The sequence below is a fragment of the Lissotriton vulgaris genome, chromosome 5, assembly GCF_964263255.1.
Source record: "Lissotriton vulgaris chromosome 5, aLisVul1.2, whole genome shotgun sequence".
In the NCBI taxonomy this organism is placed as follows: domain Eukaryota; kingdom Metazoa; phylum Chordata; class Amphibia; order Caudata; family Salamandridae; genus Lissotriton; species Lissotriton vulgaris.
The window spans coordinates 1,010,713,688-1,010,739,943 of NC_141693.1; the positions used below are offsets into that span (position 1 = coordinate 1,010,713,688).

At 47.9% G+C, this 26,256-nt stretch overlaps 1 protein-coding gene across 1 annotated transcript in view; it reads left to right on the forward strand.

Annotated features, from left to right (window-relative positions):
* MMS19 (MMS19 cytosolic iron-sulfur assembly component) overlaps positions 1–26,256 on the forward strand; it is a 479,913-nt gene that overhangs the window by 431,919 nt on the left and 21,738 nt on the right. Inside the window, exons 25-28 of the mRNA XM_086922625.1 lie at positions 3,160–3,216; positions 6,940–7,126; positions 14,434–14,516; positions 15,210–15,374. Of these exons, the coding sequence (XP_086778751.1) occupies positions 3,160–3,216; positions 6,940–7,126; positions 14,434–14,516; positions 15,210–15,374 (492 nt within the window). The remainder of the gene's footprint in view (positions 1–3,159; positions 3,217–6,939; positions 7,127–14,433; positions 14,517–15,209; positions 15,375–26,256) is intronic.

Here is a 26,256-nt window from a genome sequence, read left to right on the forward strand (position 1 = left end):
CTTGGGCTTCACAGTAAACCTCACCAAGTCTCACCTTCAGCCGTCCAACTCACAAGCGTATCTAGGAGCTACAATAGGCACTTGCAAAGCTCTAGCATACCCCAACCCAGTCAGGATACGCAACATGCAAAATGTGATATTACAATTTCAGCCCCAACACTCACTACCAGCCCGAGTGTTCATGCAAAAAATCGGCATGATGACTTCTTGCATTCTAATCGTCCCTTACGCAAGACTTCAAATGCATCCCCTATAGGAATTCTTGGCACGTCAGTGGAACCAGGCTCAAGGTCAGCTAACGGATCTGGTGTTGGTAGAAGGCCGCAGCCATCGCTCTCTGCAGTGGTGGAATACACAAATCCTTTCCAAAGGGTGGCCATTCCTCAATCCAGTTCCACAGCTAGTGTTAACAGCAGACACTTCACTCAATGGTTGGGGAGCTCATCTTCAAAAACACACTGTTCGGTGGCTTAAGCATAAACCAAATTGTAATTAAAGAAGATGGCTAATGGGTGTTGAACTGTATAGAAGACATACTGTAAGTGATGACAAATAGTTGGGTTTTCTTTTCTTTTATTGTCATTAAATCATTTTCTTACATATTATTGAACATGATTTGAGGGCTAGAGGGGTATACTGTATATAATATGAGACAGATAAGTTATGATCCAACTACTGTGCTAAAGACAATTGAGGTTACACATCAGTGTAACTGTTGGGATTACATTTAACAGATGTTAAAGTACGCACTACCATACTGTACTTCCGGTTTATTATTGCACAGAACAAAGATGAATCCTATTTGCAATATTGTACATGTCACTAATGCCTTCATGTCAATAAAGATTTTCAACAAAAAAAACACACTGTTCAGGCCACATGGACACTACAACAGAAACAATTTCACATAAACTACCTAGAGCTACTAGCAATTTTTCTGGCATTGAAAGCTTTTCAACTGCATCTAGTAGGCAACGCTGTATTAGTCAATACAGACAATATGACAGCAATGTACTACATACAAAAACAGGGAAGGATACACTCTCTACAGCTTTCACGCCTAGCTCAAAGCATATGAAGATGGGCCATACCTCAATAGATATATCTCCTTGCGGAACACCTCCCAGTAGTAAACGACCAAATCGCAGATATGCTCAGTCGTCAAAAACAACAAATCCACAATTTGGGAACTACATCTTCAAGTTCTGATCCCATTCTTTCAAATGTGGGGCTATTCAGAAATAGATCTGTTCGCAACACACCTCAACGCAAAATGCCCAAACATCGTGTCCAGGTACCCACACCCATTATCCAAAGGCAATGCGCTATGGATGAATTGGCCAGGCAGATTTGTTTACGCTTTTCCACCTCTCCGGCTAATTCCATTAGTGGTTCGGAAGCTCAAGCAACAGTCCCTCACAATGATACGAGTGGCTCCCACATGGGCTCGACAACCCTGGTTCACAACCCTATTGGAACCATCAGTAGTTCCTCACCAAAAACTGCACCGCTCCCCCAAGCTTCCCACTCAGAACCATGGAGAGATAAGACATCCAGATCCCACTCAACTCACCCTTGCGATCTGGCACCTGAAATCATAGAGTTTGGCTACCTTAATCTCCCGGCAGACTGCATGAATGTCATTAAAGAGGCTAGACGCCATACCACTAGAGCATGCTACGCTGCAAAATGGAAGCGATTTGTAATTTACTGCGCAAACAATCAAATCAATCCATTACATGTCTCAATCCAAAACATCATTTGCTACCTATTACAACTAGGGCATTGTAATTTAGCCTATACATCTATACGGTTACATCTTACTGCAATAGCCGCTTACCTACAAAACAGACTACATTTGTCTTTGTTTCACGTGCCTGCTATCAAAGCCTTTATGGACGAACTTAAAAGAATCATTCCTCCTAGACATCCACCTTCTCCAATGTGTAATCTTAATATAGTCCTTACAAGACTCATGGGCCCACCATTTGAATCTCTATAAAAATGTGAGCTACAATTTCTCACTTGGAAAGGAGCCTTTCTTATAGCCATCACATCTCTCAGAAGAGTTGGTGAGCTCCAGACACTAACTATACAAAAACCAATTTTTACAAATCCATCAAAATAAATTGGTTCTTGGGACTAATCCCAAATTTCTACCCAAAGCCGTTTTTGCATTTCATCTTAACCAGTCTGTTGAGCTACCCATATTTTTTCCTCAGTCAGACTCAGTGGCAGAATGTGCTCTTCACACATTAAATGTAAAAAGAGCAATACTATATTACATTGAAATAACTAAATCTTTTCGAAAAACAAAACAACTCTTTGTCGATTTTTTACCACTGCATAAAGACAATGCCATATCAAAAGCAGGTATTGCACGGTGGATCGTTAAATGCATCCAGACATGGTATATTAAAGCTAAACGCACATTAACAGTTCCCCCTAGGACGTACTCTACATGCAAACTAGGGGCTTCAGTGGCATTCTTAGGGAACATACCCTTAGATGACATCCGCAAAGCAGCAACATTGTCTGCACCACACATGTTCACAAAGCACTATTGTGTAGATGTGTTAGCAATACAACAAGCAAGTGTGGGTCAGGCCGTTTTAAGAACACTATTTCAAACCACTGCCACAGACAAAGGTCAGCCACCGCTTGGGAGATAACTGCTGTATAGTCTAAGCTAAAGCATATGATCTACAGCTCATGTGCCTCGAACTGAAAATGCTACTTACCCAGTATGCATCTGTTCTTGGCATATAGAGCTGTAGATCTATATGCGCCCACCCGCCTCCCCGGGTACCTTTGTCTGTTGCAGTCTCATCTTACTTAGATAGAATGTAGATGGACATCTCTTTCTCCTCTTACTATCGCCAACATCACCCTTACAACAAAACAATCTGGAATGGAGCCGATGCCCATGCTCACTATCACCGAAAGGAGGAGTTCCCTACCTCGTGACTAAAAGACTTCTTCGAACAATAGCAAAGTGCAAACATCCCGACCCAACACCAGATGACGAGCTATGCTAAAGCATATGAATCTACAGCTCTATATGCGTATATGCAAGAACAGATGCATACTGGGTAAGTAGCATTTTCCTTTTGTTTTCTTTAAAACTCACCTTTGTCTTTTTGTGCATGTAATTTTCAGATGACCAAAGCTCTAGTGCTGCGATATCATCCTTTAAATACAGACTTGACGAATAAGGTAAGGATCCAAGCTACATTCTGTTTTCATAAAAGCGTGATTAGTGATGTTGTTTCATGGTCTGTTTCCTGAAGCTCTGTATGCCTCAGTGATGTCGTACCTATATTGATATAATACAGCAGTTGCTACTATCGGCTTTGTGCCACACTTACATTTTGCCAGAAAAAAAGAACTAGTGCTAAACCAAAGAACTAAGCAGGCACTAACATTTTAGGACATTATGTTCTTCAGTGCACATCTGGATTCTAGGTGCCACGGGATAAAAGTGGCAGACAACAGGGTGCAGTCCCAGCTGGAAAAGTCCATGACAGTGAAGAAATTAACCAAGGTGATAGCCCTTGGCCAATAGCTTCACCAGCATTTGGACACTGTGGGCTGTGAATTAGCAGAAGAAGATTCTGTGACGGACATAATGAAACAAGCCCAGGCTGGTGTATCTGTCTTGTGTATCTGACACATAGCATGTCTTTCCACTAATCGTAGGTGCTTACCTGGATGGTTGAGTAGCCCATCTGGGCTCACTTTGTACTGGAGAATTGTTGTTATGCTATGTTAATACGTTTTCTAGAGTGCTTGATTACCCAGAGTTGTCTTCACTTTACTAATTCACCATTATTCCTTTATGGGTTCCGAAGTAGCGTGTTACTAACTGAAAAAGCGCATCAACGCCTCGTCAGGGGTAGTAAGCACTATATAAATGCGCTTACAATACAATACAAATTTGTATGCATATTCAAGATTAGTGATTAATGCCTCAAGCCACAATTCAGGCTATGGCAATCGTGGAGCCTTGTGACACACTTTAATAGATGAAGATAATAGTAAACTTCAGTCTTGCTTAAGGTATTCCCTCTGTATAAATTGTATAAGAGCAACACTGTCCTCACTATGGCCTCAACCATTCTTGAGTAACTGAGGTCACAAAGGCACTGCTCTGTGACTGCTCTTCAAAAAAGCAATGCCTGTAGTACAATGCACAGTCTTTCTCCTACTCTAACGTCAGCACCACATATCCTACTTGGAATAGCAGGAGAGAGACGTACTCATCTGCTCAACAGCTTCAAGTGTAGAATGTTGTGATGGAAGCAAAGACTTGAGTAAAAAAAAAAACAAGTAGCAAAGGTATTTAGCGTCCCTACTGATGGTGTGCAGTTCCATGTGTCCCAGAACATTAGTTACTGCTGGGCTGTTTCTGATCTTTTCGCTCATGTTGGAGTCTGCAGAATATTGAGGAACTTCTGTCAGACAATTGTTGATTTCACCAGTGGCAGTACCCAGTACTGGAAGTACCTGTGTGTCCCTATGGATTTCTTTTTAGTTTAGCAACATATTAGTTTGGCAGACAATTGTGCGAGCTATTTTATTTTCAAAGCTTTATATCCTTGTACTCCTTCCCAAGAACAGTTTGTTTTATCTCCATCATTACGTTTTGCCTGCACAGCGCTTGTGCTCTGCTTGAAAAATCGTTTGTATTTTAAAAAATATATAACTATATTAAAAGGCTTACAGTCCACCCATTGCATACCATTACTTACCATTGGCTGGCTCCCACGTCACTTTTCTTTACTTGCTTACTATTGGTCAGCACTTCCTCCTCGTCTCCGTCTTCCTTCTGGACTTCGAGTAGTCCTGATGTGGAACCATTCCCATGTACTGCTTCCAGTGGCCAGTGTCTTTCCACTGCAGGCTCCTGCAATGCAGGAACTCTTTTGTTTTCTTTAATTAGCCCTAACGTGATGCTTGTAGTTAAGATATGCTGTCCCCAAGTGATAATTTACTGTCCAGAACTTTAACTGCATTTTTACACTGCTTCCTCTCTTGGGGTGGGCGGAACTCGCGGAGTTTCACTCCGGATTTCAGCTTAGTGACAGGAAAACTCCAACGGTTGGAAAATATGCAGATCACACTGCAAATCTGATGGAGACTTTAAGCTGCATATTCTTTACCTTAAAATTGTCCCCAGGCATCAGACTGGATCCGGAAAGTTTTGTGAGCAGTAAGCCTGCACGTCGGTAGGTAGCGCCATTTGGTTCTCTGTGCATCGACGGTGGCGGCATCCGCTCCTAAAGTAATGCACACAGTGCCAATATAGGCGCCACCCCAGCGCCCTGTCACTTCTTTTGTTTCCACTCCAGTTAGCGCAGATCCGGAGTGACTACCCCCGTCATTTTTTGACTGATCTTTTTCGACTCTTTGATCTTGTTTTTTGAGATTCTCTATCTAGTGTGGCAGGGATGTCTACTAGAAAAGCTGGCTTCAAGCCCTACGATCCGGTCACCAACAGATGTCGGTGGCTGACATGCATATTGTTTGCCTTTGGTGCCTTGAGCGCAACCACGATGTAAAGACCTGCCTCGACTGCTGCCCCCCAAGGCCTTGAGGGAATGGTCCCTCAAGCTGCTTGCCACGCACGTGCCACGCGGCAACGGTCGATGGGAAGGTCCTGGGATCTGTCGTGAGCCATCGATCTGCGCCTCAGTATATGTTGTCTGGGCGAACGAGTAAGTTCAGCAAAAAGAAAAAGTAGGAAGTCAAAGAGATCTTTGACTTTAACCTGTCTGTCAAAGTCTTATGACTGGCTCCACGGTTGATCCTGGGCATGGGTGACACTACGACGCCTACCTGAGTTTCTGGGAGCCGGGGCGACCCCAGTCCAACTCTGCGAATTTTATGAGGCCTTGGACCTACTATTTGGGCAACCTTTTCCATCTGGCATGTCTTTGGTCCCTGCTGGTTTGGGAAGGGCTGCAATTGGTTCCCTGCCGGCTTGTCCGCCCCCGGTGCAGGACGAGCCTGTTGGATCCACAGATGGATCTGGGACTGTGCCAGCCATAGCACCTCGACCGTCCCAGATACCAGTCCCGATGTCGACGCTCCATTGTGCCGTCTAGCATTTTCATCCCCCGACTCAGACATGGAGCTAGCACCGTCAGTATAAAGCCTCAGGCTGTTTTGCCAGATATTTCCATGGACATCGATGGATGTGGCTGTTGAGTGAGTGCTGTGCACTAAACAATTTTGCCCTATTAATTTGGCACTGTGGATGCTATCCTGTCACAGATTTCTAATCAGTAGTAGGTGTTTCTAATAATACAAGTCATGATCTAGTGGGATTACAAGATATAGTTTACAATAATTAATTTGTCAAGAGTATGAACTAAAGCTCATGTTAGTTTATTATGAGATTATATGTTTCTTGATGTTTTGAAATGCTTGCATAGCTGACATGTATAGGTAGTGTTTTCCATTAGTTTCATTAACGGTTTGCCTCATTTCGAAATAATGTGCATAGATTTATATTCTATCATTAAATGTGTAAAACTCACACATGATGATCAGCTTTGGATGTGTGATGTGTAAATGCTCTTTAAATTTCCCATTTCTTCACATGCATTTCATAATAAAGTATGGTAAGTTTGGGGAGGCACAGGATAATAACTAATATGCCCATATTTTCATACGGTATATTGCTTCATTTTTGCATTTGAACGACCTCTGCACTTTTTTGATAATCTTTTCATTGGCTAGGTAAAAGATGATGGGAAGAGTTATGATTTTTTTTTATCTGTGCTGGGTCTTTAGATAGAATCCCCATGGAAAGCGTTAGTTGTTATTTCCAATTAGTTATAGCTTATATATTTTCATTGGCTGTGCCTCAAGGAGGAGTTATTTATTGGTTATTCTAAGGTGATTTGTGTTTTTTTTTCATTTGAATTTCTACAGCTCATACATTTATTAGCAGATGCAGAGCTTGGCTCTTCGGCTGCAGACAACTTCTCCCTTCTCTTGTCGGACTCTACTGATGTACTCAACAAAGCGTGTCATGCCAATGTGCGAATCATGTTCCGGCAGCGATTCTTCACAGAAAATGTGCCAAAAATAGTTCAAGGGTTTCATTCGGCAGTGGAAGGTAAGTCGAACTTAGGTTATATAAAAATAGATTAGAAAGGCATTTTTGCTCACATTGTTTTATTCAATAGGGGGAATATGCAAAGGTCAGTATTCCACAAAGACAACCCCAGTGTCAGCTTTGCTGAGATGGCATTCTCTCACATGCGTAATAGTATCCTCTAGGTCTCTATATGCACTAGTGATCCATGGCAAAAAGGGTGTGTGGTAGTGGAAGGAGAGGGTGTCAAAGTTGGACTCAAACTAATAATGCCACGTTTTTATAAGGTAAACTGTCTTTTGGACGTCTGCCTCGGCTTCCCCCTCTTTAATGGCAGAAACATTGAGATGAACCTTGAAGTGTTAAGATGATCCATTAGCCTACTTAACACAGTGTTTAAGTTCTGAATATTTATTTAGTCCAGAAAATCTTTGATGGGCGATGTCTGACTAAAAACATGAACCTTCCCTTCATGCACATGTGGTATTCTAACAGGATACCTAATGAAACACTCATCTTTCTAGATGAGCATTTCCTTCGGCCGTCTGCTGCTTTTGTCTGCTTGATGATATGATAAAAGTAGTTTATTGCCTCTGCTCGTACTAATTTGTCCTGGCTTCAGCCCGCAAGTCATTTTTTTTGCGTGCATTTCCCACTCCGTTATATTTGTGCAGCATAAATACTTTACTCTTTAGATAATCCACAAACATAACCTCTAAAGAACTTTCTGCTTGTTGGATGGTGATGCTGCGCTGATGGTGATGCTGCGTTTCAAAATTCTAAGTTTTGCATCAGGCTGCATTATGAAAATATTTACAAAATTTCGGATTTCATTTGGTTGTTTTGAATATTTGTGGGTATTTTCCAGCTCCCTGGTCTAGACTTTTATTTATTTTGCCTTTTATTGGAGCGCAGCTCAACCAGGAAGATGTAAACCTGCTTTACAGAGAACCTGGAGAGATTGGGGGTCTCTGTTTACAGTGAATTGATGAAAACAATTAGGAATCATTTAAACAATGGCAAGGGAAGTAGCGGGGAGGTGAGGTTGGCGAAAAGAGGAGGAGAAATGGAAGGTGAAGGGCAAGAAAGAGGAAAGGAAGGTGGTGACCAATGGAGAAGATGGATGGGTGTGGATAGGGCAAATAATGTGGCAAGAACACCAGATTATAGAAGGTGATGAAGATGTATCACAAAAAAGTAAGTGTCCAAATATAATATAAGAAACTGAATTTAGTTATTTTACAAAACTGAAGAAGAATCTTTGGCTTGGGTCTTAAAGTACTTTTGTTCAGAGGTCTTTTATCCTAGTGAAAATTTTCGGAGAGGGATATTCAGTGTTTTCATCGAAAGACTTTCAAAGTGGTATGCATTGTATTTAATTTGATTCTTTCCTCAAATCACAAGCCTGGTAGCACAAGATGTTGTTTTGTCGCTCCAATAAGAGTATCATTACTATAATCCATGGAAACCCCATCAAATCAAATCAAACAAACTTGTAAAGCGCGCTACTCACCCGTAAGGGTCTCAAGGCGCTGAGAGGGGGAGGGGGGGAGGGGTGAGGGGGAGGGGGGAGCCGCTACTGCTCGAACAGCCAGGTCTTGAGTTGTTTCCTGAAGGAGAGATGGTCCTAGGTCAGCCGTAGGTGGGTGGGGAGGGAGTTCCAGGTCTTGGCCGCCAGGTAGGAGAAGGATCTTCCTCCGGCGGTGGCTTTGCGAATTCGTGCGACGGTGGCGAGGGTGAGGCTGGCGGATCGGAACTGGCGGGTGGGTGTGTAGAATGTGAGGCGGCTGTTGAGGTATTTGGTTCCCATGTCGTGGAGAGCCTTGTGTGCGTGAGGAGTCTGAACCTGATCCTCTTGCTGACGGGGAGCCAGTGCAGGTCTTTCAGATGGGCGGAGATTGGGCTGTGACGGGGGATGTCCAGGATGAGTCTTGCCGAGGCGTTCTGTATGCGTTGGAGTCTTTTCTGGAGTTTGGCTGGGGTTCCAGCGTAGAGGGTGTTCCTGTAATCCAGACGGCTGGTGACGAGGGCCTGGGTGACAGTCTTCCTGGTTTCGGTGGGGATCCATCGGAAGATCTTTCGGCGCATTCGCAGGGTGTTGAAGCAGGAAGACGAGACGGCGTTGACTTGCTTGGTCATTGTGAGGGAGGAGTCCAGGATAAAGCCCAGGTTGCGTGCATGGTCCGTTGGCTTGGGTGCGGTGCCCAGGGCAAGGGGCCACCAGGAGTCGTCCCAGGCAGAAGGGGATGGTCCCAGGATGAGGACTTCCGTCTTGTCTGAGTTCAGTTTCAGACGGCTGAGCTTCATCCATTCCGCGGCTTCTTTCATTCCTTCCGGGAGGCTGGCTCTGGCGGTGTCGGGGTCGTTGGTGAGGGAGAGGATCAGCTGGGTGTCGTCGGTGTAGGTGATGATTTTAAGGTTGTGTTGGCGTGCGATGGCTGCGAGGAGGCTCATGTAGAGGTTGAAGAGGGTGGGGTTGAGCGAGGATCCTTGCGGGACACCACAGATGATTTTGGTGGCCGCGGATCGGAACGGTGGGAGGCGGACTCTCTGGGTTCTTCCGGCGAGAAACGAGATGATCCACTCCAAGGCCATTCCTTGGATTCCGGTGTTGCTGAGGCGCTGTATCAGGGTGCGGTGGCATACGGTGTTGAAGGCTGCTGAGAGGTCCAGGAGGATGAGTAAAGCTGTTTCCCCGTTGTCGAGCAGGGACCTGATGTCGTCGGTTGCTGCGATGAGGGCGGTCTCGGTGCTGTGGTTTGCTCGGAAACCAGAATGCGAGGGGTCGAGGGAACTGTTAGTCTCGAGGAAGGTGGAGAGTTGTTTGTTGACGGTCTTCTCGATGACTTTGGCAGGAAAAGGGAGGAGCGAGATGGGGCGGAAGTTCTTGAGGTCTGTGGGGTCTGCAGTGGGTTTCTTCAGGAGGGCGCTCAGCTCGGTTTCCAGCTCTCCGGGAAGGTGGCGGATGCGAAGGAGCTGTTGATGATGTCCCGGAGTTGGGGTGCGATGATGGAGTCGGCTTTGTTAAAGATGTGGTGTGGGCATGGGTCGGTAGGGGAGCCGGAGTGGATGGTGTTCATCGTGCGGGTGGTGTCTTCGGTGCTGACCGAGGTCCAGGCGCAGAGGGTGGTGGTTGGGTGCGCTGGTTCGGCGGTTGAGAGCGTGGTCTGTGCGCTGAAGCTGTTGTGTATGTCGGCGATCTTGCGGTGAAAGAACGAGGCGAGTGAGTCGCAGAGGTCTTGTGAGGGTGTGATGTTGTTGTTGCAGGCGCTGGGGTTGGTGAGTTCTTTGACGATGCTGAAGAGTTCCTTGCTGTTGTGGGTGTTGTTGTCCAGTCGTTCTTTGAATCTTGTCCTTTTGGTGATGCGGATCAGCTGGTGGTGTTTGCGGGTGGCGTTCTTGAGGGCTATCATGTTTTCTGTAGTTTGGTCGTGGCGCCAGACTTTCTCGAGGGTGCGGCAGGTTTTCTTGGAGTTTTTGAGGTCGTTGGTAAACCATGAGGCTTTCTTGCTGCCGGGTCTGCTGGGTGGGTTCTTCAGTGGTGCGAGGTAGTCGGCGCAGATGGTTAGCCACTGTGTGAGGTTGGGGGCTGCTTCGTTGGGGTCTGTTGTGTTGATGGGAGGGTTCTGGCTGAGGGAGGTGGTGAGCTGGTCGGCGGTGATCTTGCTCCAGCTTCTGCGGGGAGCCTGTTGCGGGTGGTGGTGGGTTGTGGTTTTCCTGAAGTCGAAGTTGACGCAGCTGTGGTCAGTCCAGTGTAGTCCGGTGGAGTGGCTGAAGGAGATGTGCTTGCTGGAGGTGAAGATGGGGTCAACCGTGTGGCCGGCGTCGTGGGTGGGGGTGTTCACCAGTTGCTTGAGTCAGAGGTTGGCGAGGTTATTCAGCAGGGTGGTGGTGTTGTTGTCATTGTTGTTCTCCAGGTGGAAGTTGAGGTCACCTAGGAGTATGTAGTCTGAGGAGGTGAGGGCGTGCGGGCTGATGAAGTCTGCGATGGCTTCGCTGAATTGTGTGAGTGGTCCCGGGGGTCTGTATATGAGAGTGCCTCTGAGGGTGGTCTTGGGGTCGGTGTGTATCTGGAAGTGAAGGTGCTCGGCGGCGGTGAGGGTGTCGTTGAAGTTGGTCGTGATGCAGATGGTGTTTCTGTGGACGATGGCGATGCCTCCTCCGGTTTGGTTAACGCGGTCCCTCCGGGTGATCTTGTAGCCATCCGGGATGGCTATGGCATTGTCAGGGGCTGAGGAGGCGTTCATCCAGGTTTCTGTGAGGAAGGCGACGTCTGGTGCTGTTGTGTCAAGGAGGTTCCAGAGTTCGACGGCGTGCCTGTGGACGGAGGGGGTGTTGAGCAGGATGCACCTGAGGTGATTGTTGCTGGTGCTGGACTTGGCGGGTGCGGTGCAGGTTTGGAGGCAGGTGAATTTGCAGTCTTGGCAGGTGAAGGGTCCGTGTGTGTGCGTTTCGGGGTGGCTCGGTAGCAGGTGGGGTTCCGGCCGGCGTTGAGTGTGTGGAGGGTGGCGGCGTCGTAAGTCCGTTGGGTGGGCTTGCATCGTTGCGGGCCAGGGGTCCTGGCGCTGGGCGCGGTCCAGGCGCAGACGGGCGTAGACAGGCTTGCCTTTGGCGCGCGTGCTCGCTGCACGTGCTCGCGGTCCTCGCCATAAATGGCGAAGTGGGAGGGAGGGGCAGCTGGGAGGCAGGAGCGGGGAGGCAAATCTAAGGGGGGGGACAGGGTACAGAAAAAAAAGGGGGCGGGGCCGCAAGGGAGCAGCGGCGGGTTGTTGGGGGGGGGGGGGTTACAGAACGGGAAAAAGAAGACGGTCGCAAAAGGGCGGGGAGGGGGCACAGAATGCAATGTAGTGACACAATAACAGGGCACAGAGAAAAACAATGCAGTGACACAAATTACGGAGCACTGAAGCTGAGAAAACAGTAGAATATAGTTTACTTTCAGCATTATCTGCTGACTTCAGAAGACATATAACCAAGAGAGTTCATTTCTAAAACTCCATCGTCTCTCACATAAAATTGCCTTTGTCTTTGGCAGGCACTTATTTTGTGTGACTAACGAAACCCTAAAGAATGCAGTGACACAAAGAGGATCAAGCTGCTCGTTCTGCTCAGATTTCCTCGTTGCTACTAATTCAGGGCACAAATTGAAGTTTTCCTGATCCTCCTGTCTCTGCTTTACTCTGAGTAAGAGTAACCATCACTTACCTGAGCTGAGGTAAATAGTTTAGCGTATTCCTGAGGACTCTTCATAAAAAAAGCTTTGCCTTCCGCTTCCTGCTGGCCTTCCGGTGCATTGAAACACTGGAGCCAGAAGTCAGGGGATCATTTTCCAAGCCTAGACACCAATTGCAGACGTCATGTGTGTCCTGCATGATAACTTCATAAACCGTACTGGCAATGAAGTATTTGTGTTGAATGCAACAACTGCCCTTTGCAGCAACCTAAGCTTCTAGAGCAGCAACAATTCTTTCACCCCCGACAGTGGAAGTGGAGAGTAGAGGTCCTCTACTTCCTTGTCAACTCCCACCTCCCCAAACCCTGCTAAAATGTGATTTATAAATGCCACTGTACTGCCGCAGGTGTTTAAAAAAAAAAAGCTGTCCATTCATCAATCTGTCCAAATCTCATTGCGCCACCCACACATACATCCCAAAGGAGGTTGCAGTGTTGCTACAGAAATGAGCAATAGAAAAGGATTAATGTTTAGTGCTAGGAAAGGGATTATTCTATAGATATTTTATTGTCTGAAAAAATAGAGGCATTTCATACAATTCACAGCCTTCGATTACTGTATAAGTATCTAGAGGGCAAATTCTAAAGAAGACCTGTCAGGTTGTTCATAGGGAAGACTGGATGACGTCACTGAATATTCCGAAAAATTTGTTTTATAACACCATATGCAGGAAATAACTTGTTGTTGGAGGGAAGCCGTACCAATTTGGTGTCCCCCTTTTCTGCCTCACTCCTGCACAGTGTACTCATCAGTATCCTTGAAATAGTGGTGACTTACCTTCTCAGACGGTGCACATAAATAAGCCTGTACAAGGGCCACTGGCTGATGAAAGTGAGATCCTGTATGAACTAGCCAGGCATGTAGATGTTAAAGGGCACCCTTTTGCTTGTCTTGTGTTTTTTCTTCAACAACAAAGGAAAGCCTTCTCAGCATCTACATTTTATTGAGACAATCATAGGCACTATCAGAGAACTGCTTTTCCCTGCACAGGAAAGAGCTGGCATGTGAGAGCTGATTCTCAAATTCCGGTAAAACTTTCATTAGTAAGCCTGGTTTGACCTGAGACTTTTACGTCTTCTGGCTTCATACGTTTTCCTGATGCCAAAGGCCATTCCCTAAAAGGAATCTCTTTAAGGACATTTGAGATTGATTTCCCAGGACCCTCTCCAGATGAGACCTCTTCAATGACACCTGAGACTAGTTTGTGGCAAGAGGTGTCCCTTTTTATGTTCAGTGATTTTTCAGAATGGATCATTTAGGAAGCTTTCAGGAGTGACCGTAGGTTCCTGCTTTATTACAAATTACCCCCCTTCCCTCTTTTGCTAAGAGTGATTCAGAAGGTAAGCTACGCAGCAGAACTTATTCTCATAGCTCATCGCTTTGCAAGTCACTCTTGGTTCCCCAATCTGTTTGAACTCATTGTGAAATCTACATGTGCTCTTCTGGATGTGGAGTATATTCTGTCCCAGTGTCTGTTGGTTGTCTTTCTGTATGCATGGAGGTTGCACAAGTGACTTTAAAGTCCTCCTCATTGCCTCCAATGTTTTTGGATTTGAAAATGTATTAACAATCCAGACTGTTTAGTAACATTTAACATTATGAAGAAGTGAACATGATATGCTTGTTTTGTTTTTATAGTTTAGCAGCAGCATGTGTACTGTATGTTGAAATTATATTTTACATTTTTATTTTTACAAAAAGATATTTCACAGCAACATTTTGTCTAATGCGTTCATATTAAGTAATCACACCTAAGAAGTAGGCACTACACACAAATCCTCACATATGAATAAAGACAAATAAATGAGCAAGTTCTATCCCCGTGGAATGCCAAAAAAACATTGTTCATGTCGGTAGTGGCAGATGTGATTCTTCAAACTTTCAGCCTATGAATTGAGACTATGAACTGACATTAGTATATCGTATACGGTAGCCGAACTTCAAAAAACAAACATAGATGAAGGAAAATAAATTAAGTTTTATTATCGTTCTGTTGCAACATCTACTGTAAGAAAATGTGGTTTGCACTCTAGGTGTTTCCTGTGCCTCTTAATAATTGTATTTTCATTGTACTTCTTATCTTACTAAAAAATAGATAACAAGTCAAACTATCTGAAGGCACTATCACAAGTCCTGAATTCGCTGCCAAAGCAGGTCCTAATGACAGAGCTGCCATCGGTGAGATCAAGTACACATCCTATTAATGGGTGCTGATGGTTGTACAGATTTGTAATTCAATGTTAATTAATGGGCAGTGGGAAATCTGTATAGATTCATGTTAAACAATGGTCTATGGTAATGGTGTAAGTGCTTCTGTCTAGGTATGTTCTGTCTAGAATGTTTGACACTTGCTGATAGAAATCTTGGTCAGAATGTAAGCTGTGAATTTGGTGCTTGAGACTAGAGAATGAGTGCTAAGCCTTGAAGTTCACTATATCATTCCAATATTCTCACATTGCCCAGCAGTGAACATGACCTTGCTAACACACAGTACTTCATACATCATGCTGGTTTGATCATTGCCTCTTTTCACAAGACAGCGAATAGTAGTGCCAGTTTTGTTACAGTTGTGATGTCGGTTTGATTTTTATGAAAAAGGCTTGGATGCATACTAATCAAAAGGTTTGCTGTAGGGAGCAGATGAACGATTGCGTGGACTTGTTAAACATTGCATATATCTGCCGCTTCCTTGCTGGCAAAGCTGTATGTGTGTTCACTACTGTTGCCAGCTAAGACTTAGTGAAGTGTAAGTTGAGCGGATCATTACATGACAAACATCATTGCAAGAAGTCCAACCTTGGTGGTGATGGCTCTCATTTTGCAAGTTTTAGACACTTTATTGCACTACCTCATTCTTCTGTCTTGTTTCAGCTGTTCTCTTTGCTGCTGGAGGCATTATCTTGTCCTGATCGAGTCGTTCAGTTGTCTACTCTGACTTGTTTAGAACCCCTCATGCTAGACGCCACTCCGATAATGAGCCTGCACATGGAAACGCTCATCAGCAAACTCCTTACCCTCACCTCAAGCCCCTCTATGGTAAGGATCTAGCCCTCCAAAGAAGGGAGGCATTTATTTGTTTTTAATAAACTATTTTACTGCCATTTTTTTTTTTAAACCTTTATTGCACCTTACAAATTACACAGCAATTGGCCTACAACCCGATCGGGCTGGCCGCCATCAATGTAACATCCTCAGAATGCGGTAAAGTCCAATGCGTATCATGTTGACAGATTCCCATACATTATTTAGTCACCGCCACATAGAAAAGGTGCATGTAATCGAATGTTCAGGAAATCAGTGAGGTTTTTGTGGTTTTTCCTTTTTTTGCAGAAACAAAAACATAACAGCAAACTAAAAGAACACATACTGGTCGTTCATTATGGGCGAATAGATATAGTCGCTATTTAGGAATGTACCCCCCCTGCAGTCGTTCCCTTTCACCAATATCTACGCACCTCCCACCCCAGTACCAGGTGTGTGTGGGATCTTCCGGGTAGCAGTCCTATGGTACACCCTCCATCAACGCCAAGGACAAGGCCTAAGTGTTCTAATGTCATCTAAAATCTACGGACCTCCCTCCACTCGTCCAGTGTGCACCCCGTGCCCACCTAGCCCCTTTCCTCATCATCGTCAGACTCATCGAGCTCCTCCTCAGCTAAGGGATCGCAGATTTCCCCCCTGTAGGTATTCCACTTGGACCAGACCCTGTTCCACTTCCCCGGGCAGGCCCTGTTAGAGTATACTGCACGTTCCGTCACCATGACCCTGTCCATGTTGAGACCCCATTGTGTCGTTGTAGGTGCATCAGCCGCGCCCCACTTCTGTGCTATGTCCCGTTTGGCAACCATGAACCCCACTGTAACCCATGTTTGATCCTGCCTGGAGACATCTGTCTGCTCCCATATGTTCAGGAGACACCGCCTCGGATCAGGCAGCATCGATATCTCTAATGCCTGTGAGATCGTCCGCAGTACCTGTCTCCAGAACTCCTGGATACGTGGGCAGTCCCACACAGTGTGAAAGAAGGTGCTCTCCTCTCCGCATCCATGAAGGCAGAAAGGGTGTTGCGTTCTGTGTATGCGATGGAGCATGGTTCTAGTGTAGTAAACCCTGTGTAAGACTTTTAATTGCACAAGTCTGTCGAGCCGAGATACCCACTTCCTTAGGAGATGCTATCGCTAAATTCCACTCATGTTCGTCCATCTCCCCGATTTCCTCCTCCCAGTGCTCTTTTAGCCTAGTCAGTGGATCTGGTAGGTTGTTGAGTAGTTTACGATATATTAGGGAGGTCGCTTTTTCAGCCATGTATTCAGTGAGGAGTCGGTCCTCAAGTGGGGACGCTTCCGGCAATGTACTGTCCGGGGGAGTGACCGCTAGCAGTGCATGTCTGATCTGGATGTACCTGTACAACTCCCTCTCCCCAAGGTTAAACAGCTCCCCCAATCTGCCAAAGGTGATTACCGCGCCTCTCTCCCAAAGGTCCCCGACTGTAGATATGCCTATCGTGTCCCAATGAGAGAAGCCCTTGCTGGCTCGCAGATTGCCAAAGACTTTAGAGTCCCACAGTGGTGTGAGGTTCGTATTTCTTCCCTTCCAGCCCAACGCTGCGGTTGCCGTATGCCACAGCGCCGTGGTTAGTCTGGTAGGCCCCTCCAGTTTATGCGCCTTTGTACGGTCATACAGTGGGGCCAGTAGGCTGTTCGTGCCCAGTTGCGCCCTGTCCGCCTGAAATGCAGGCTCAGACTGTGGGGTGTGTATCCAGCAGTTGATGGGCTTTAACTGCGCCGCCCAATAGTACATTGTCAAGTTGGGGAGTGCTATCCCGCCGTCATACCACCCTCTGTGCAGTTTGGCTTGCGCGATACGTGGTGGGAGGTTGCCCCACATTAGGGTTGACACCAGTGCAGCCACCCGCTGAAAGAACTTAGGGCTCACGGGGTATGGAGTATTTTCGAGTACATACAGGAAGCGGGGCAAAGACTTCATTTTATATAGAGCAGCTCTCCCCAACAGCGTGAGGGGCAGCCCCGCCCAGAATTTTACATCCTGCTTCAGTCGCTCAACGTGGGGTCCCAAATTCTTGTCCATGAATTCCACTGGGTCCCTAGTGACCTGAATGCCCAAGTACTTGAAGGAGGAACCTGCGATCCTCAGGGGGCAGTCTGCGGTCAGCGCCGGAGCCGGGCCCCTCAGGACAAACAGCTCCGACTTGGCCCAGTTGATCGTGTAACCAGAGATTTTCCCATGGCCGTCACAGAGTTGTAGAAGGGCCGGCACCCCCCGCTCCGGATCAGTGAGATACACCAGCATGTCGTCCACGTAGAGGGATAGCCGGTCCTCCCAGCCCTCCGCCCAGCCAATCCCCTTCAACAGTGGCGAGGTCCGTATCATGGTGGCCAAAGGCTCCAGTGAGATTGCGAACAGCAGCGGTGAGAGTGGGCACCCCTGACGAGTGCCTCTTCCCAGTGGAAACGTGCGCGAGATATGTCCATTGGCCACCACTTGTGCGACCAGGTCGGCGTACAATAGTTTCACCCAGGCTATAATCTTGGGGCCGAACCCCAGACGGGACAGGACCTCGAACAAGTAGTTCCACTCCACCAGGTCAAAGGCCATTCTGGCGTCGAGGGCCAGGATAACTGCCGGTGATGTGAGTGCCCCTGCCCGTGCCAGTACCCCATGCAGTCGGCGCAAATTAAGTGCCGTGTTCCTGTGCGGCATGAACCCGGACTGATCCGGGTGTATAAGATCGGGCAGATGTGGCATAAGTCTAGTCGCTATAAGTTTTGCGAGGATCTTAACTTCTGCGTTAAGCAGCGAGATGGGGCGATAAGAGGCGCAGTCCTCTGGTGGTTTCCCCGGTTTGGGGATAGCCACTATAGTGGCCAGTCTCTGATCGGGCGGAAGCATACCCTTCTCTAGACATTCTGTGTACATTGTTAAGAGATGGGTACTCAATAGTTCGGGTTTCGCTTGGTACCATTCAATAGGAATGCCATTTGGGCCAAGTGCTTTTCCCGGGTTCAATGCGTTAATCACCAGCTGTATCTCTTCCGCCGTGATATCGGCCTCCATGTCCCTCGTGGCCTCTGCCGACAGTGTCCTGACCTCTATCCTTTCCAATGCCTCTTTGGCCATTTCGGAAGTCACTTCCCGCTCAGGGGTGTACACCCCCTCGAAGTGGGTTGCCAGCGCCTCCACTATTAGTTCGGGGCTCGCGTGTGTCACACCCCGACTATTTCTCACCTGCTGGATGCCCCTATAGCCGCCGTCCCGTTTGTCGAGCCAGGCCAGCAGCCTACCCGCCTTATCCCCTATCTCATAAACCTTATTCTGAGTGTCAGCAATGTGGCCCTTCACCTGAGTTTTCAGATGATCCGTGTAGAGTTGTTGTTGGATGGTAAGTGCATGTGCCGTACTTGGCGTGGGCTGCCTTTCGTGTGTTGTTGTGAGTTCCTGCAGGCTTAATTCCAAAGTAGCAAGCTCCAGGGCTTTATCTTTCTTGTGGCCCGCGATCGAGGTTACCGCTTGGCCCCTAAGGACAGCCTTGTACGCCTCCCATAGTACCTCCGACGAACTCACGGAATTCACATTCTCGGCAAAATATTGTGTTGTTACTGTCTTAAGGGCCTTGCGGACCCTGGGGATCTTTAAGTATGTAGCATGTATAGGGAATATCCGCCTGCGCACCTTCTCGTGAGTGGACATCTCCAGGGTGATCGGGGAGTGGTCAGAGACGCCCCTGGGGTGTATGTCTACGGTGTCTATGTGATGGGAGCTGTTGCCAAGGGTCAGGAAATGGTCAATTCTTGAAAGACTTCCGTGCACTGCGGAGTGGAAAGTGAACTGCCGGGACTGAGGGTGGGAGCTTCTCCACATGTCAATGAGACCCATGGCAGACATGAAGCGCTGGAAGTGTGAGGAACCACCGGCGGGGCCGCCTGCCGGGAACCGGTCTAACTGGGCGTCTATAATGGCGTTAAAGTCTCCCCCTAGAATTACCTCTCCCTCTGGAAGGGCTAGTAAAAATTCAGCTAATTTCAGGAGTTGTACCGAGTGGAGTGCAGGGGGAATGTATACCGACACTAGATTAAGGAGTCTACCCTCCCATTGTCCCTGTACTGTGGCGAAGCAACCTTGATTGTCAGTCTTAGTCTGCAGTGGAATAAACTGTGAGGATTTCAGTAGTAAGATACCGGTGCCCCTTGATCCGGACGAGAATTCCGAATGTACCAGCATTTTGTACCCTTTCCGATCCATGGCCTTGGTCGCCCCGCCCATTAAATGTGTCTCTTGCAGCATCGCCACACTGGGCTTCAGCCTTTTGAGTGTGATCAACACCAGTCCCCGCTTGATCTTATCCCCTAGCCCGCGTACATTCCATGTCATTAGTTTTAATGGGGAACCCCGGGAATTTGGGTCTACGTCCCCCGGTCTAATAGAAGGGTCATCTGCCATTTGTGGTCACAAACGTCACTAAGATGATCAATGCACATTCTTACATCGCTGCCCCCACATCCTCGCTTCAACCAACGTTCCAATACGTCACGTGAGTGGTGTGTTGCAGTTCTCGACCATACATATGTGTTCCAAACAACTTCAAAACAATCCCCCCTCCCTGCCCCCCTGCCTAACGGACTTCCAACTGCCCGCCTCCCCAACTTAGCAGAGTGCTTATTCCCTCCCCAAACCATTGTACTTGCGTGTAGGGGGGAGAGTGTCTCCCCCGGCAGGCGGCATCCCTGCTCACTTTCAGGACAAATCAGGCCAGCGTCCAATTGCAGCTACAAAACAGTAGTTCCTGGGCGAAGAGTCAGTGTGACCCCAATGCCTCATTCCAATCGTTCGTTTCCATCGGTCTCCACGAGGTCTCGAGCTGGGGACCTCTCCGGCCCTCCTCTTCCCGAAGTTTGCGAACCTGTCCGGCTGTCAGCCCGGTGGTCCGTATTGTGTCTGTTGGACTTCCGATTCCTGCTCACAGTGTGCCAGCCCTCCAGCCAGTCCCTGGCCGCATCAGGGGAGTCGAAAAACCAGACCTTTTTGTCAGCTACCACACGGCGCCTGGCCGGAAATAGCATAGAGTAGGGCAACTCCTTTTCGCGGAGCGTCTTCTTCACTTCGTGGAAGGTCCTCCGTCTTCGGGACACCTCTGCCGTGTAGTCCGGGAAGAATGACACTTTAGAGTTTTGGATCTGAATGGCCGGTGCCACCCTAGCCGCCTGTAAAATGGCGTCACGGTCTCTAAAGTTGAAGAGTCTTGCCAGGATCGGTCTCGGGGGGGCCCCCCGTGTTCGGCTTTCCTCCCGGCACCCTGTGTGCCCTCTCCACAGAGAAGAAATGCGATAGGCCCTTAGGTTGCAGTTTGTTCTTGATCATGTCCTCCACATAGAGGTCCATTGCTCCAGTCGTTTCCGATTCCGGCACTCCCAAAATGCGGACGTTGTTCCGTCGCGAACGCCCTTCCTGGTCGTCCAGCTTCTCCTTGAGTAGTTTGTTGTCCGCCCGTAGCTGACCCATTTCAATCTGGAGGTCCGAGACATCCTGAACCACTGATTTGGTCACAACCTCGACCTGCTTCACTCGCTCGTTGATTTTCTGGAGGTCCGCTCGGATCAGGGTGACCTCTGTCGCCGTCGCCTGCACCTGAGCCAGCGCAGCCAGGACGTCTTCTAGTGTGGCTTTCTTCGATCCCTCCGAGCCCGCCACTTTCCCCGGCAGCCTGCGTTGTTCCTGCGGGGGAGTGTGCTTGTCGTAGGCGAATTTGTCCAACTTTGCTTGTGTGGAGCTGTTTCTGGGGCCCCTTTGCGCCATTGTGTGCAGCCGGCAAGTAGAGCGTGTACAGGCCGGGGTCGTCGCTTGGTTCGGGGCAGGGGACGGATGTATGCCACCTAGATGGTTTCTTCACACGCGGCACTGGTCGCGTAGGGCCTGCGATCAGTTCCTGCCAATGTTGCAGCCCGGTTATGCGACCCCCACACTCAGTGTCCACCCGGTACTGTGCAGTCGCAGTCCGAGATGTGTAGTGCTGGTCCCCTGCCCTTCTTGCCCAGGCTGTGTCCCTCTGCGGTACCCCCGGGTGTCTGGGGAGGCCCTCCACAGGACTGCCGGAGTAATGAGGGCGACGCGCGGCCGCCACCAGCGCCGCCCGGTGCTTCAGAGCGCAGGGGGGGGGGGCGGCAGGGGGGGGGAGACCCCGGCACCAAGCAGGTTTTCGTGGCTCACAGCAGATCCCCGCACCACATACCTCCGGGGCCTCCTCCCGGCCACTCGATGGCGAATCCACCCGCTTGATGGTTCGCAGGTCTGGGTCCCAGGTGGGCCGATGCACGGGCCACTGCGCCGCTCCCGGTCACCTCCCTGCCCCCGGAGCCGTGATTAGTTTTCGGCGCCGGCAGGACACCCTCCGTCAGTCCACAGGCTCACCAGGGGTTGGTGTCACTTGCGTTGTCCGTGAGGAGTCGGGGGGGCCGCCACTTCCGGCGTCAGCACCCGGCCTCACCTCACTTCCGCCCGGCCATTGTCCTCGGGATACAGCGCTGCCTGTCCGGAGGTTCCAGGCCCCTCCTCTCGCCTCGGAGCTCCGACGGTAGCGGAGCCGCTGACTCTCCGCCGCTTGCACGCAGGGCGCCGCACGGTCACCGGACCCTTTCCGCCCCGAAAGCAGAAGAATTGCACGGATATATGTGCCGGATTTATGTGGGAAGCCGCCCTACCGCAGGAGCCTCCCTAACCTGCGGCCCCCATCGTTGGCTGCTAGCCACGCCCCCCCCTTTACTGCCATTTTTAATGAGTACAAACACAACATAGAATTGAACCATAGCGCTTTCTGGACATAAGCAGAATACTTCGAGCTTTCGCATAGTTAACAAATACGATGTAATGAGTTTTAACATTCCGTATTGAGTTCAGGGTTAATGGGACTATACTGATGAGTGCTTTGTTGTGTGCTGAGAATGACTTAAACTATGACATTTTTCTCTGATAAAGCTGTTTTGATCAGGGTTTCTGACCTACACTTGCCAGAAAGCATTTAATGCATGACCAGGTTGTAGGTCATGATACATTTTACTGTTTCAGTAAAAGGGAAACATAAATGCTGTAATCCATTTTTCCCTGGACCAAAACGTGGCCTTCCTTGCATGTAAATTATACCATATTACTGATATAAATTTGAGTTTTCTGGTCCTGGTGTGGAAAGTTGCAAAAAGAAACTGAAGGCAGCACGCTGGGGTGGCACCTATATTAGTACTGCATATAGGTCACATCCGCAGTTGATGCCAAGTGGGGCCCATCGACACCACCTACCAGCACGCAGGGGTACTGCTCATTAAAAAAATTCAGGCTCCAGTCTGACTCCTGGGGATAATTCTAAGGTAAGGGATCTGCAACTAGATAGTCTTTATTACATAAGGAGTTACCGAAGGTAAGTAACTTACTTTTTGCTCTTGCACTCCTTTGCTGCTCTGCGATTGAAGTCATGTTCTTAAGTACCATTGTTGTAGTACTTTATTCGATAAGTACCTATCACGCTGAGAAGTGTCCCGAACCCTCTTATTCAGCAACTATGACCAATGCCAGATCTGTAGAAAGGCTAGGTTTATAGAGCAACCTGGCACTTTCAGATCAATCCCTTCTCCATAGGGGTGTTCTTCCTCCTTAAACTAGTAAACCATATTGTTCCATGCATTATTTCCCATCTCCATGCCATGGTGCCTACTCTGCAGATCAAAACCCGGCTTTGTTACTCCAAAAAAGACTTGTAGGATATCCACATGGATTAAATGTGGATACGAGTCATTTGCATAATCAGTATTTAGCTTTAAAGTCTGTGATGGTGCCAAGCCTCATGGACCAATGTTTTGCACCACTAACAAGTTCTGAAAGTCACAGAACAAAACAAGCAGACTTATACATATCCTCACAATAGGGACCAAGTAACTTAACCCAAACCCCCTATGAGAGAACTCCACTTATTCAGCGCAGAATAAGACTAAAATTCAAAGACATGATCTTAGAATCGACTCGGCCACATCAAAGCCACCCAATATGCCTTTGTTACTAATTCCAAGGCCTGTGCCCCACGACCTAATTTATTTTCCTATTCCTACCATTCTAGGAGCATGACCCCTCTCATCCAGCATTAACTCATGTTCTCTGCTTGCTGCTTTGTGGTGGCCAGTTTGTTTGGCGTTGAACTTTGAGTTCTGACTTATTTCAGCGCACATAGCGGGCCAAGGTCCAACGTAACAACATCAGTTATCCGTTACCTGCCCTGGGGCATCCGGGTGTAGAGGTGCTGGTTGGGTTGCGCTGCTGTTCACGCTACGCTGGTGGAAAGAAGGGGGGCCACCTATAAATTGCAGAGGGGAACAAGTCTGGGAGTTCCCAATGATGGGCTTGAATCGTGGAGTAACTGATTCCTCCTGCCGCTTTACAGACCTCAAGGAAGCCGGAGGTCTACCAGTGCTTCGCAAATTTCCAGAGACTCTCCCTTTGAGAAGAGGAGCTACTCCCTGCAGCTGCAGGCACCCAAGAAGTAAGACCCGGTACACTCACTTCCTACTACGGAGTCTACTGATGCAGCAGCTGCCCAGGAAGAGTTAGCAGTGCTCCCACTGGGCAGATCTGTCCTCCCTTCAAGTGTGGGGACGCCAGGACCAAGCCGCACTGGACTCCTTGCAGCGGCTAAGGCTTGTTGTGCCCAGACCGAACACAAACGCTTCAGGGACAGTGAGACCCACTTTGTGAGTGACCCATCTGTCCTGTTAACTCCTCCTGCAGAAAACAAAGAAGTGAGTCTGTGACTGCTGCCACCCGACGCCTCAAAAATCTATGCATCCGCGATCCAAAGTCTGAGTCCAAGGGAGGTGACCATGCCAACGGGGTTCCAAGACCCACAAGAGCCAAGCCCCTGCTTGAGTTTTCCCAGACTGGACTTCCAGTTGCCACCTGCATCCTCTTTCTGCAGGCCCCCTCCAACCATGAGAGACTACTGTACCGGAATCCGACCCCAAAAGATACCTCTGCACCTGAACCCCACAGCCAGAGGAGAAGTGGACCATAGGTATCCCGGCATGCCTGAGGATCTCAAGGGTTGAGCCCCACTGTGGGTTCCCCTGGACTGTTGCCCCAGTCCCTGCTTGCAGCCTTTTTGTAACTGGACTGTTTTCCCATTGAAGTTAATGATACACTCCGCTCCTTGACACACCTCTGCACTCGGGTGCCCCAGAGCCTCCCAGGGTGACCTGTTGGTGTGGTCTACTTACCTCAAGTGAAGAAGAACAGTCTTGTAAGTCGCGGACAAGTGCCCGAATGCATTACATGTTTTTCCTCGATAAGTTAACATTGCGGTTCAGAAAATGCACTGAAAATTTTGAAAATCAATACCCCGAAAAGTACGTACCCAATTCCGATGATCTCGATTTCTAAATTTATATAAAAGTACGGGTTATTTTTATAAATTGATGTTGGATTTATTTATTGAGAGTGTGTCTCATTTACTGCCTTTTTGTGTGTTATATATGCTTAGCACTACCCTCTGATATGGCTTACAGCTCGCAAAAACTACCACAAGAGAGAGCATTTGGGGTGTCATTTGTGCCTCTGTAATTCCTCTGGGATTGTCTTAGACTCTTTACACAGTGTACCTCTTTTTGGTCCACTTTCTATAGAGCCAGCTTCCTACAACAAGTTAATGTGTGTGCTGCAAACAGCACAATCTCTGCAAAAAAGTTGCATGGAACGCAACTGACCCAGCACATGGGCACAAGGCGCATTCAGCTCCCCAGGATCATCAACTTCAACATTTATTTCTACTATCTCCAAAATTCAAATTAAGCTTGATACTGATAGTGCAGAAAAAAGTCTTGACACATGGCAATGTCACATGTACAAACCACTGTGACTGATTTTAATTAAGTCAATATCGAGCTGTGTTTGTTCGTCCCCAAAAGACCGAAAACACACTAGAAGTGTTTGTCTAACTCTCTCACACTCCTGGCAGGACTGCAGCAGTACCGGCGCTTCATTCAGGTAAACAGGCCCACATGCCTGGCAAAAATCAATGCCTATGCGGCCTCATGGTAACAACAAGATGCCTTAGACATGGCCCAACATTATTAAGTAAAACCGAGGCGGAGAGAGAAGATTCACACTGAAGTTGCTGTCGTTGTCTTCCTACATTTACAAGTTCACCTCCTATGTTGCAATAGTCTTACTTAATTCATGTTTGATATGCACAATCAAACTATTAAAGGCCTCCTGGAGATCAATGTTTTTGCCTTGCAGCATCACAGTTCTCTATCACCAAATGTCATGCGGCCAGCAGCGTGCATAACAATTCCTTAGTAGGCTTCTCCTGTATGAGGAGAGAATAGGAATGATCTCAGCACATAATATACCGCTTACCAGTCCACTCCCTTCTTGGATCTTGAGACAAAGCACAGGGCAAGGTGACACTGGTTCGCAGTAATGGAGCGCTGAGTACCCCACAGCATATACCCACTGTGCTAAGCAGAACATCTTCGATCAGTTCCATTTATCTGAAGAAAAGAGCAACGGAGGTTGTGTTACATGCCTAGAATTATCATTGTATCTGCTTCAGTGAAGTCTTAATGTGGTGTAACCATGTCTCCTACCATGCACATCGCATCACATAGGATGTGGCTGCCCTGCTGCCAAGAGCAGTTTAAGTGGTGGGGAATGAGACCGTCAGGAAGGTGAGCAAAATTACACAGTCAAATGAGAGGGCAAATTAAAGGAAAGAGTTATGTGTTATGGAGTAAGGAGCAGGAAAGAAAGAAGGCATTGACAGTACTTATGACCAGTGTGAGAAAATGCCTCTTTTGACATGGTTAGCCCTCACTATTTGCCTGGTATTTGATGTGGTTTAGATTGTAGTACACAGGGCCCCTACCAA